The 13,844-nt window shown below is 34.5% G+C and overlaps 1 protein-coding gene across 1 annotated transcript; it reads left to right on the forward strand.

Moving 5' to 3' along the window:
- On the forward strand, positions 1-9,669 carry LOC128013634 (protein downstream neighbor of son homolog). Its single transcript, XM_052596790.1, has 10 exons — positions 1-527; positions 1,253-1,303; positions 1,397-1,594; positions 3,445-3,623; positions 3,779-3,957; positions 5,438-5,558; positions 5,644-5,769; positions 6,172-6,370; positions 6,841-7,056; positions 9,075-9,669. Exons 1-10 carry the CDS (start codon positions 120-122, stop codon positions 9,210-9,212), a joined length of 1,815 nt encoding a protein of 604 aa, XP_052452750.1. The 5' UTR covers positions 1-119; the 3' UTR covers positions 9,213-9,669.
- Positions 9,670-13,844: the final 4,175 nt, after the last annotated feature.

Genomic DNA, 13,844 nt, shown 5'->3' on the forward strand with positions numbered 1-13,844 from the left:
AACGTCCTGACGTAATTCCGTTCCGCGCGAAATTTTGAGTGTTGCGTTCCGAACAAAACAAGTCAATAAACTACCACAGTTCCCGCGTAACGCAGCGATATCCGGCTGAAACGTTCACAATGTCGGAGTTAGGCTGCTACTCTCCCAGCTTTAAAAAACCATCCGATGTTCTCCGGATGAGACGGAAGCGCGCGCGGAGCGAAGGTCCCGGACGGATAACGTCGAGTCCAGTGGTGTCAGTGGACGGAGTCCGTCCGTTCTCACCGGGCCCGCTGTTGAGCGCACCGGGCCGGGCGAGCGGCGGCGTGAAGCGCAGAAATCCATTCGCGAACATTGAAAACACGTACAACAGTCCAAAGAAAAGAGCTTTATCACATATCGACGGACACAGCGGCGCGCAGGACGGTAAAAAGGCGGCAGCAGCAATTACGGGTTTGGACGCGAAATGTAGAGAAGAACTTCCGAACTCTGGAGTGTCAATGAGAGAAGAGCTGTTCAATACTGACCAACAACACCACCACATAGAGGTAACGTTACATTACAGTCAACTGTAAATATTTGGTAGCTTAAATATATTTTTGTTAAATTTATATATTATAGTTTTATTATCATTAATGTTTTTTTATGATTTTTCTTTATAAAATGTTATATTCAAGGTTTCTTTTACGTTTTATATAGTTTTAGAGTGTTAAAGTAAATTAGTTTTAGTAATTCTAAGTTCTTATTTAAAGTTTTGCTTTTGTATTTTTTTTATCAAATATTTTCTTTTCACGTCATTATTTTATTATTAAAGCTATTTTATTGTTTAATATAAAATAATTGTATTTTTCTGTTGAAGTATTGTTTTTTTGTGAAAATCATGGACTGTGGTAAAAATATTGGGGTTGTGGCAAGATTCAGTAAAAATAAAATATATATATTTTAATAATTCTGTCACTTATTTAAAACTTTTTTCACTGTTTATTATATTTATAAACATTTAATAATTAATTCTATTTTTTGTATAAAATATTAAAATGTGTAATTGATTTATACTTTGATTAAGATAAAGTTTTAATTTCTGATTTCACTTCAGGTCATGTCAGCAAGCAATTTTCTAGATCAGAGCTTTACTGTACTTTAATGTAAATATTATAATCACTGGTTATTGTTCTTGTAAAAATGAATATCGTTCTAATTCCCCTTATTCTGTGAATGTTTTTGGCATATTTCCTGATGCTCATGTGTTCAATTTATTCTGATCTTTCTGCAGACGCCTGTTTCTCTCTCTGAAGATGATGATCTGTCCCCTCCAGTGCTGAAGGTGTCTGTCTGATGACGGCTCATAGTTACTCATGATTGCTCTGTCATGGTTTCTGTGTGTTCATTAGCTTCACTGACGTGTGTTTGTCTCTAGAGTCCAGCGGCGGTTTGTGATGCGGCTCCAGCTGAAGTGTGTCTGGAGTTCCCAGCTGATTGGTCTCTCAAAACGCGTCTGTTGTTCACGTCTCCTCAGTCGTTCTCCTGGGCTGAACATCTGAAGGCACAGGAGGAGGCGCAGGGCTTGAGCTCTCACTGCAGGGCCGAGTTCACCAGCTTACCTGCTAGTATACAAGTAAGGCACACTCTTGTCTTCAGATATTTTCAAACTAATACTAGAAGCCAGCCTACCAATAAATTATTTATAGTTTGTTTATAGTTTGGGGAAGTCGTGGCCTAATGGTTAGAGGGTTGGACTCCCAATCGAAGGGTTGTGAGTTCTAGTCTCGGGCCGGACGGAATTGTGGGTGGGGAGAGTGCATGAACAGTTCTCTCTCCACCTTCAATACCACGACTTAGGTGCTCCCCGGGCGCCCGCAGCATTAATGGCTGCCCACTGCTCCTGGTGTGTGCTCACAGTGTGTGTGTGTGTGTGTTCACTGCTCTGTGTGTGTGCATTTCGGATGGGTTAAATGCAGAGCACAAATTCTGAGTATGGGTCACCATACTTGGCTGAATGTCACTTCACTTCACTTCACTTTATATTAAAGCTTCAGTCGGTAACTTTTGACGGTCTAGCGGTTAATAAACAGAACTGCTTGCGTCTTGCGGAAGGACATTGTAGCCGGAACTACTTCTCTCTGTTTATGTCTATGAAGGATCACAAAGGTACTGGGTTACTCCACAGCGGTACCCCCGAAGCAATCTAAAATAGTCCGAATATTAACACTTATTATAGGTGCACCCTAGTGATTCAGGACAAGCTAAAAACACGGTTTGGAAAATGGATTCATGGTGTACTCGCTTATTATATACATTTTGTAAATTTTTAACACAAACAAAGTTATGGACCGCAGCTCTGATTGGTTGTTTTCTTACATCAATAAGTGGAAGAAATTCTGCAAATGGCAATAGGAGCCAGAGGAGCTTGATTTTTTCACAGATTATCTGTCTCATATTCTACTGTCAGGACATAATGACAGGTTTAACAATTATGTAAAAAATATATTTTTACAAAAGTTACCTACTGCAGCTTTAAATATGAAATCTTTATTACTTTATATATTAAATACTTATTTTCATTATTTTTGTATACAGTTTATGATTTAATTTATTTCCTCTCATTTGTAGTATTCTTTTAAAATATTTAGTATTTAGAGTTTTTTTTTATATTTACATTTTATTTGATTAAATTATACATTAAATATTAAACTAGTTTAATATTATTGTCTAATCAATTATTGATGCAGTTTTAGTGTATGATACAACATTTATTTGACTTAAAACAGTTTTCTAAATGTTAAGTTTAAGCTCACTTGTTTAATAAGATTTTATAGTTATAAAATAACTAGAAATTTTCAACAACGCCTTATCTTTTTGCACCAAAAAGTATCTCTAACAGTATCGGTATCGATAAGATGTAAACGATACCCATCCCTACCCACAAGTAAACACCTACTGCTATGATTGGCTAACAGTTTCACTTATTTAATGGACAATACTGTGTCATACTCTCTAAACAACATGGGCGATTTGGGTTAAAAGTCTATAAATGCTCAGTATATCAAACGGTCTGGAACAGACAATGCAATAGTGTTAAAAGCATGTTTTCTCACACTTATGTGTTGCGACATTTCTGTTGGATTAAATTTTAGTGTTTTAAACCTAATATTATATTGTTAATGTAGTTTTCTTTTAAATTTACATTTAGTCATTTAGCCAAAAATTGTAAATATATTTATCTATTTATATTTAAATATATTTATCTATTTATATTTAAATAAATTTATATATTTATAATTTCTTTTAAAATATTTTGTGTTGTTTCATATAGTTTTTATTGTGATTTTCAATACGTATTTGTTTGTTTTTTTGAATAAAATATAATAATTAGAGTTTTTCAGGAGTACACAGTTACGTTCCAGTAAGCTGAAATAATGCTAATCTGTTAAATGTGTATTCATGTTGTTTTGGTGTATGTTGCAGGACCCCAGGGGCTGTGCGGAGCTGCGATGTGGTTTTCAGCAGTGTCTCCAGTACTGGCAGCACCCGTCGCTACCCTGGCTCTCCCTCTTCCCACGGATTGGTGCAGAGCGCAAGTTCTCCGGCAAGTGCATGCCATGGGCCCAGGATGCAACACTGCAGCAGAATCTGATGAGTGACTGGTACGAGAGCCAAATTAGTTTAAGTGTCTGCCGCATGCATGAATATAATCATCAGCCCTCTAGATGCTGCCATTTGAAAATATTTAGCCTTTGGGAAAAACTGTTCTACTAGATGCAACAGAATGTGTTGTTGACTGCTTTCTTGTGTGTTGTAGGTCTGTGAGTCTGACATCTCTGTACAGTCTCCTGAAGACCCGACTGTGTCCATATTTCTACCTGTGCTCGTATCAATTCACAGTGCTGTTCAGGGCGGCCGGTCTGAGCGGTGCTAAAGGCATCAGTGCACTGCTGTCCCCCACCACTAGAGGTCTGCGAGAGGCCATGAAGGCCGAAGGTAAGAGTCCCTGCAGTGAGAGATATACAAGCATTAGTGACTAAAAATAGCTCAAATAAAAAAATCTTTATTAAAAAAATAATAATTAAAAAAACCTTTCCTGTGTGTCCTCAGTTTAAGTTCTAAGTTTGTACCAGTCCAAAAGGTCTAAGTTCAGTTTTATGAAATTTAAGGCCATAAAAAAAAATCTTATTTTAAGACAAATAACAAATGTCTCTTAAAGAGGTCTCAAATTTGGAGACTGATCAGGGAATGGTGAAACAACCTAATGTTATTATTAAATGTCCAAAGGTGATTGAATAAACGTGAGCGCTGCACATTCAAAGTCAAAACACGCTGCTGTTACACATCCTATAGGCTCGCAGTCAGTGAATTATGTTTATATTGTAATTAGGACTGTCAAGAGAGAACATTTTTAATGTGGCAATTAATGTAATTAATCACAAATTAATTGCACATCAAATATGAAAGATTACCCAATGAAGATCAGTTAAATCCATTATTGTGTTAAATGAGAAAAGCATTAAATAGCATTTTAAAAAGTAGCTTTAAAAATAAATATTTAATTTAAAAACACAAAATTAATTAATTAATAATAATAAAAAAGAAAACAAATAAAAGAAATGTCTCAGTATTTGTTTCCTGTAGTGCTGACCAAAACTGTTTGGTTTTGGTTTGAGAAAGTAAGTCATACAGGTTTGAAACAATGTGACGGAAGAATAATAACTGTTGACAAAATTAACATTTTTGGGTGAAAAATCAATTTAATAGATTTTATATGAATATGGAAATATTAAATTATTTTAAAAATGAAAAGATACTTTAAGAAACACAAACTTCCAGCACAATATTGTGCCTAAAATATAACACACTATTAACCTTTTTTATTTTATGTAACTGTTGTATAAAATCAATATCACATTTGCACTCGTGTTTTTGGACAACGAGTGTTTTGCATTTGCTTCTCGTGTGAAATTTCTTAACTATATCATATGATGATATGTTGCCTTGCATCATGTTCATTACCAATCAACTGTATGCAAAAAATGTCCTGTGTTAAGCATGCATATATATATATATATATATAATATATGTGTGTGTGTATGTATGTATGTTATCATTGGTCTTTTGGTAAGCTTTATCTGGCATTTAATTAAGCTCTTATAGCTTTTGTCTGGACTGCTGCTCTATTACAGAAAGGAAAGACTAAGAACACATCATTCAATATATATTTTTTCTGGTATATCAGCACAATAATCTGATTAAAGATTTTATATACACACAAACATATAAGAATTTATATATTCTGATAAATTCAGTTGTTTTGCCTGAAAATGTTTCTTGTATCCCTATTAGGAAAACACATTGTTTGAATGTTTTTTTTTTGTTTTTTTTTCAGTGCTGAAATACACAAGCTGAAAGGATGTTTTATTGTTTCATGAACTATATCAGTGTTTGTACTTGTGTTTGTTGTGTTCAGGGATAGAGTTCTCCCTCCCTCTGCTGGAGGAGAGGAGGAAGAGCAAAGAGCTTGCTTCATCTCAGCTGGGTGAGAGTGTTCACCGAGAGACCGATGGCGAGGAAGCGGCCAGCGGCGATGTGTGAGTACATGACCTCTGACAGCTGATGGGAGTCGATTCTGCTTTCAGTACTGCTCAAAGCATTTGTCATCTTTGCTTTTTACAGATTAAGTGAGCACAGTGAAAATGAGGAGGAGGATGATGATGATGATGATGATGGTGGATTTTCCTGGCTGAAGGAGATGGGCGTCCAAGACAAGATCAAGCAACCAGATGCCATTTCCATCAAACTGTATCCTTTACAATCAGCTCGAGCCACACATTTATACAATGCTTTCTTTAGCCATGAAATATGAAATATGTTTGTAACATTAAAATATCGGCACATGGTGTTTTTATAGTTTGTATTTTGTAATTGTATTTTATTTTTAAGTTAAACCAAATAAAAGAATTGAAATGTTTGGCATCAAATTTTATAATTTTTTTCCTCCATTAACTTTTATTTTATTATTTTATAGTTAATATATATATATATTATTTTATATTTATTTTATTTAGTTATAAATTTGTTTAAGTATATTTAGTTAAGTATAACAACCCTTCATGGAATATGACGTCATGTGTTTTCATAAGGTGTTATATTAAACCTGAATGCTCAAATTTGCATGATATAGTTCCTTAACTCATGCCCCAGGCGTAAGGAGCACAGAGAGGTGCGTTTGGACCACAGACCAGAGTCTGTGGTGTTGGTGGAGGGTTCGAACACCTTCACGCTGCTCAACTTCCTCATTAACTGTAAGAGTTTGGTGGCTGGAGCCGGTTCTCAGGCAGGACTTCCTCCAACACTGCTGGCCCCTACAGCCTTCAGAGGGGCCACACTGCACACGCTCAAGGTACCAGACCTCTTGTTCATGTCCCAGCCTCATGTTCTAGATTTGTCCCATTCTCAGTGTTGAAAGGTCTTTAGTTGATTTAGGCTGATGCATTCCCATATTTAATATTTATTAAAATTGTTTTATTTGGTTTCATTTTATTAATTGTATTTTTATTTTATTTTTTATTAGATTTTTCCTATACATTTGTTATATTTTATATTTATATTAAATTTTTACTTATTTTGTTTACATTTTATTGCATTATATTTCATTTTTCCATTTTTTTATTTTATTAATTCTATTTATCTTTATCTTTTTTATTTTATTATACTTTTATATTTTTTATTCTATTTATTGTACTTTTGTATTTTATTTTTCAGTTATTTGATTTTGATCAATCGTATTAATAAAGTTTATTTTATTACTGATTCTAGTCATTTTTCTAATGAAAATGTTTTGTCTGTGTGTCTCTTCTGTGCACGTTTCAGGCTCGTACTGTGAATGTGAAGACTCGGGTGAGAATGGGCTATCAGGACGTGTGCAGTCTGGAGGTGACGGGACCCATCATGCCCCACACGCTACACGCGCTGACGCAGCTCCTGAAACCCGCTCAGAAAGGAGAGTTTTCTGTGGGTCTCTACACCCATGAACCCACAGCTGTCCTCAATGTTCCCGTCAGCCAGACCTCTGAACCTCAACAACTGGTGCGTTTCATCACATGCAGTGTTTTAGCTCTGTGACACAGCATTTACACTCAAAAAAACCAAAAGATTGGAGTAGGATTTACTCAGTTTCAAAATATATAGATATAGATATATATAGATATAGATATATATATATATATATATATATATATATATATATATATATATATATATATATATATATATATATATATATATATATATATATTAGTGCTGTCAATCGATTAAAAAAAATTAACTAATTAATCGCACAATTTTTTAAAATTAATCGCGATTAATCGCGATTAATCGCAATTAAAAGACTGAAACTTTTTGGATATGTAAATGTAAAATGTAAATAATTAATGTAAACTCAAGACAAAGAAACAATTTAAATTCAAAATATGATTGTTTATTGGAATTTTTGTTTAACTAACAAAGATTTTCTCATGTAAACAACATACCTGCAATAAACCATCAATATCCTCCAAATTAACTGTTGGCTTGAAAGCCATATTTATTACAGAAATAAAAACACAGGCATGTAAGTACCATTTGAATTTCAAAACAATCAATGCCAATAAAAAACAAAAATGATTTCCATGTTGAATTCTAAGTGGACTGCAAAAAAAATCCAAAGTATAGTCATTGCCAGTGCTTTAAGTGGGCCGGTACGCACCAGTACTCAGTACCGCCACTTCCAAATATAGCTCTTGAGCGTACCGCCACCTCTCCGTGCGCCCAGAACGTGCTTGTAGCGTACCGGTACGCTCATCTGGACATCTGTTTTAATAGAGGTTTTAATCTTTTACCTGCACTGCCGATTTTCAGAGCGCCCTTCACAATGCAAGCTTCCTAATTCATCCCACCCAGAGCAGAAACTACATTACCCATTCACCCTTAAGTTATACAAGTGAATAGCGCATGTGTCGCTTTCCCACTGTTAAGTGTCAACAACTCAACGTGGCCGGAGAAGGTGTGTGAAACTCGTTGTGAGTTATACTAAAGCAAAATCTTGAGTATTTATTGTCTGATAAACATTAAAAACTGTCTGCGGAGGTTGAGTCGTCCTGCAGCCCCCGCCGGCTGCTCATTGGCTGCAGCATCTTTTTTCTAAGTTCTAAAAAAATACCGTAGACGGCAAGGCACAAATTGAGATATTCATTTATCTAATTAATCTATAGCCTATGCACAAAGAGAATATGATCTTTTTGTCCCCTTTTTGTTTTAAAGCTTGATGAAGAGAGAGAGCGCAAGTTGCTGCAGCTGCGAGGAGGACAGTGATGCACGCGCACAGGAGTGATTGACAGTTCGCGGCACTGTGTACAAAAAATACTCCGCTACACAATTATTTCGTTTTTTTCATTTAAGCTTATTAACGTTAGCGTTACAGAAAGGTCTGATTTACGCGCTGTTACAGTCATTGGTTTTTTTGTTTTTAAACAATGACATTTGAGTTCATGATTTTAATGTTGCTGTTTCTTGTGGCAGACTCAAGAGTAATCCGGCAGAGTTTTAAACTGAAACTTTCCGTCTAAAAGTCCTTCCTTGGTCTTATCCATATTTCTTTGCACTTTGAACACACATAGGCCACAACTGGAAATAAAAAAAAACTGCAACCGCGTTAATTGCGTTATTTTTTTTTAACGCGTTAAATATTTAAAATTAATCGAATGCGTTAACGCGCTAATTTTGACAGCACTAATATATATATATATATAGTGATATATGTATTGATTAAACTGCAATTTTTATTGTAATTAGTTTTAACGTTCAATTATTTTAGTATTGTTTTTATATAGTTTTAATAATATATATATTTTTTCATACAAAATTGATAATATTATTAAAGTCTATATTAATTTATGTTAAATAAACTAAACCTGGACAAATCCCCCATTTGGAAGCCCTGCTCTGCTCAATAACACGTTTTTTTCTCAGTATTGCATGTTATTTATGATTGACTTTTCTCTCGACGTCCTTTATATTAGGTCTGTGTAGACAGAAAATGTCATGCTCTCATTTGGTCTTTTTTGTAGGAGGCCGTGGTACAGGATCTCGGCAGGTGCGGCCTACAGCAGAGCTCCGTTCAGCAGCTGGCAGTGCCGAGCATGCTGGGAAAGAGTGCACTCAGACAGCTGCACATGAGAGACTATTCGTACAGCTGGAAGTCCTGAGCTCCGGCTCTCCTTTCCCCTCGGCCACTGGGAAAACATTTATAGAGACATGACAGGCCAGGCCTATTAATATCTCTGGCATATCAGGCTTCATTACAGTAGATGAACCAGCTTCCATGAGCGCTGCTGAACTCACTTGATCATAGAGATTGTGCTAGTATAGTGTGTAGCTTTTAGTTTTGTATGGAAACATTAGGGGTTTAGAGTTTTTTTTTTTTTTTTTTTTCAGTTGTACTGTAATGTTTTTAGGCTATGTGTGATTTAAAGCTTAATTTTTTATCAACGTCTCTAGATGAGAAACCAAATATTCCTTCCTTGAGAAATGTGTGTGTGTGTATACATATATGTGCAAAACTGTTAAAACCTTTCATGATTATATTCCTGACTGTTAAAATCCTCTGTGGTGGTGTATTTATCAGATTTGCATGAATTTATCATATTAAATTAGTTGATTTTTTTTCTGCTTTGTGTCTCTCATAATAGTGTGAAAGATGATTGTGAAAGTGCAAAACAAATGTGTTTAAAGTGAGTGTTTCAATGTGTCTGGCAGGGAAATAATTGAAGGATAATCATTGCCGTCTGTTTTAGTGATAAGGACCGGTCAACTACATTAGCCTGCTTGTCCATACATGGCTATTTTATAAATAAATTAACGGACATTAAATATTGATTTAGGTGCAAATAATACCAGAAAAATACCAGGTCTCATTCCGCATGGGCTACAACAAACCCTGCTGCAGAGAAACTCCCCATAACAAGATATTACCACCTCCATGATTTACTGCAAAGGACTGGAATGCTCCAGGAAGCTCTTTTCATGCTCCGCTAATCAAAATGACCACAGAAGAAAATTAAATGGCTATGTGTGTTTGAGAAGGTGATTAGCTCCACCTGGTTAAGTTCACAAGTAATTTTTAGGAGGGCTTGGGGGTCCTTTTTCCAACTTTTAAGTGTCTAAGTACACCTAGATAAAACTAAAAGAAAAATATTCATCTTCATTTCAGACTCCAAAGCAACAAAATATAATTTTAAAGGGGGATGTTTACTTTTTATACCCTGTGTGTGTGCATTAAGAGTTATTTACAGATTATTTTAAGGCCTTGAAGACCATTTTAATTTTTTTTTTTTTTTTTTTTTTTTTTTTTTACATATATACAAATTGGAGAAAAAAAAGAAGAGTGAAATGTGTTATGCATTAATTTTGAAATTATTTAAAGTACACGTCCCTAATTATTTGGTTATATGAAAATATTTATAATTTAAAAAATTATAAATTACAGTGCATTTTTGTGGAATTAACTTTTTTTGAGCGATTCAGCCTTTAAAAGGGTTAGTTCACCCAAATATTATAATGGATCTTAAATTATCTGACCGTGCATTTTATTGGATCTGATCACCGAAAGATTAAAAATATAAATATTTATGCAATTGTTTTCACAAACACCTCCGTGTTATTGTCCTCGTGTGAGTCAGATAAGTCTTAAAATAGAGTTTGAGTTTCTGCCAGAAGTGTTGAAGGGTGATTGGAGATTGTAAATACTTTAAGTCAAGCCAAGAAATTCCATCATTCAGAAGATGATCCTGGTGCCTGTGTCGTCTAATATTTCACAGCCCGTGCTTATACATTAAAAATACTCATAGACAGAGTTGGACAAAACATGCATTAGGGACAGAAACAATCCTTTTCTTCGCAAATTTATTAAGTCAATAATGTAATGGCACTGTTGCATTGTGATATGATTGGGATGTTGCGTCAGGTCATATTTTAACACCCATGTCACCCCAGGCCTTAGACATAAAGCAGCATCTGTGCAGCATGACACTCACGTACAGAGCTGCTGGATTCATGTTCTCTCTGTTCAGCATGTAACCTCACTCTGAAGTGCACCGAACTTCTTTTGTGATTGAAGATGAGACAAGAATGGCTTAAAACACACTGAATGAATGCAGCAAACTAAACCACAAACTGATTGAATAACTCAACACTTGGTAAGTACTCCTTTAATTTCCTCATCATATCATGCACTTCAGCTATAACAAAAGATATTGTGGATTTACTGCGGTACAGTTATGGTTTCAGCTGGAAATGTCATGATACGGTTAACAATATTGGAGAAACATTTCATTTCAATGCTGAAGGCTTAGTATTAATCAAATTCTGACTAATAAATCATGAAGCACTGAAATGACTGCAAAGAAAAGCACAAAATTAAGCAACTTACAAGTAGAAATTAAAGTTTTAATTAAAACAATAATCTATATAATAAAATACACTGTACTACAAATAGTCCAATGTCTTATGTAAAATAATCTATTAATGCATTATTATTATTATTTTTCAAGTTGTTTAGTTTTTCTTTTCTCAATTTAGTTTTAATTGTCATCAGACATGATGTACAGACATAAAATATAACATATCCATCCAGTGTTTTCCTCATCCGTTCCAACATCAATAGGCAAATACAAGTTAGATTTTTTGTTTCGACAACCAATGTCATAATTGTTAAATTAAAGTAAAATTAATCAACAAAAAATCTTATCTGGGAAATAAACTGAAATAAGTTTAACAATAAAATAGATTAAGTTGTTTTTTAGAAAACAACATTAACATTATGACTAATTAAATATCAATTAAAAATAAAATAATTTAAGTCTAAGTACTAAAATGACTGACAATTAAATAAAAATTCAAGATAAACTGATAAAAAATGGAAGTTATAAATGCATATAAAATACTTAAACTTAAAAAAAAATAAGCAAATTCTAAATATTAATAGCATAAAAATACTAAAATAATTTCTGAATCTCACGTGCTTTAGACAAACAACTAACTATTGCTGTATTGTGTATAACAATTAAATGTCATAATTTAAAAGTTTAATGTGGGTTTGGTTGCAGGCTCAGTGTGACGCATGAGCATTATTAAATAAAGCTTCATAAGCGTTTGTGGGCGTGACGGAGGCGGGGCTCAAGTAGCCGATTATTGGATGATCATTCTGGCTGCTTACAATACAGTCCATTAGGTTTTAAATAACAATACCTACTATTTAATAACCCTTAAATAATATTTATTTTTATTTTTTAAATAGGTTTTCTGAGAGGAAACGCATATTCTTGGAACTATATTCATTTTTATTCTAGACCTCAAAGGTAAGTTGTTTCTTCTGTTTAGTATCTGTATATTTGCTGATATTAAAGGAGTAGTTCACCCAAAAGTGAAAGTTTTCTGAAAATTTCATCATCCCCATGCCATCCTAGAGGTAAATACATTTTGCATCTACATCTAGTGTTACATCACTTACTCACCAGTGGATTCTCTGCAGTGAATTGGTGTAGTCAGACTGAGAGCTGATACAAACAGCACAATAATCCACAAGTTCATCCATCACGAATCCAGTCAATCAATTGACATATTATGAGGCCAATAGTTGCATGTTTGTGAAAAACAAATCCATCAAGGCATTTTAACTTCAGATCAGCGCTTCGGGCTAAAATATGTTTACATAACCATAATAAAGCTTCCTTCAGTGAAAAAGTCCATACCCTGTTGTCCTGTCACATAAAAAATGTTAAATAATAATAAAAAAAATTTTCCCTTTACAAATTGCAAATCACATCAGAAAAGCATTTATTTTTGTAAAAAATTGAAGAAAATCATAAAAATGTTGAAAATAAAGTATCGGTAGGGTTATGGTAAGTGTAGGGAGGGCTTTTTTTCCCAATAAGATGGCATCCATTATAAACATATGTGGCAAAAAAAAAAAAAATGTTTTACATACATTCAGAACAACCAAAACAAGCCCAGTTTTATATGGGAATACAGACAGATAATGTAAAAAAAATCACAAAATCTTATTCCACTGAGATGAAGGAAAACAAAGGAAACTTTTCTCTTTTTTAACTAAGGGAAAAAAAAAGTTGATTGGGGTCATACTGACCCCAGAGACCTTATGAGGGTTATTAAGTGGAGAATGTGCACATTACTCTGATCCTCTAGTGTGTTTTACATATTAGGATCAACACGGCTTGTCTAATGAGTGGTTTGATCTTTTTAAACCAGATTGATGAGAATGCTTGCGATTATTCCCCACCTCTTTAATAAATCTGAGCTTTGGAGGTTCTTAGCCAGGCACAACCTACAAGCTTAGTTTTTGCCCCAGCAAATGATAGTGGATCCACATATTAAAAAAAAGCCTTTCTCCTTTCCCTGGAATCACAAATGTCAGTTCCTCTTCCATGCATGGCAAACTGCCATTAGTAAAAATGCAGTCGCTTGCCATTGGCTTTTGACTTGGAAATCTCTCCCAGGCATGTCTGGATTCAAAAAATCATAGAACGATGTTACTCGCCCCAGCTCACTCACAGGCTGCCTCGTTTCAGAGATGTGGTTCAGACTTTGGTACAGGACAACAAAGTTCAAATACTTCATCCCTGAAATACACACACTGCTTGCAAAAGGTGCCATTTAAATAGTCCCTTTAATGAAAAGGCTTTTTTTTTTTTTTTTACAGCTGCTACTTCCTCATTACTGTAGATAGCTGATGATATGTCATCCATCAGTTAGGTTTAAGGAAGCTATGTTCATATATGGTATTTCTCTGTGTTGAGGTGCCCCCTGGGAAAGGCGGGTGA

The sequence above is a fragment of the Carassius gibelio genome, chromosome A1 (genome assembly GCF_023724105.1).
Source record: "Carassius gibelio isolate Cgi1373 ecotype wild population from Czech Republic chromosome A1, carGib1.2-hapl.c, whole genome shotgun sequence".
NCBI classification, from domain to species: domain Eukaryota; kingdom Metazoa; phylum Chordata; class Actinopteri; order Cypriniformes; family Cyprinidae; genus Carassius; species Carassius gibelio.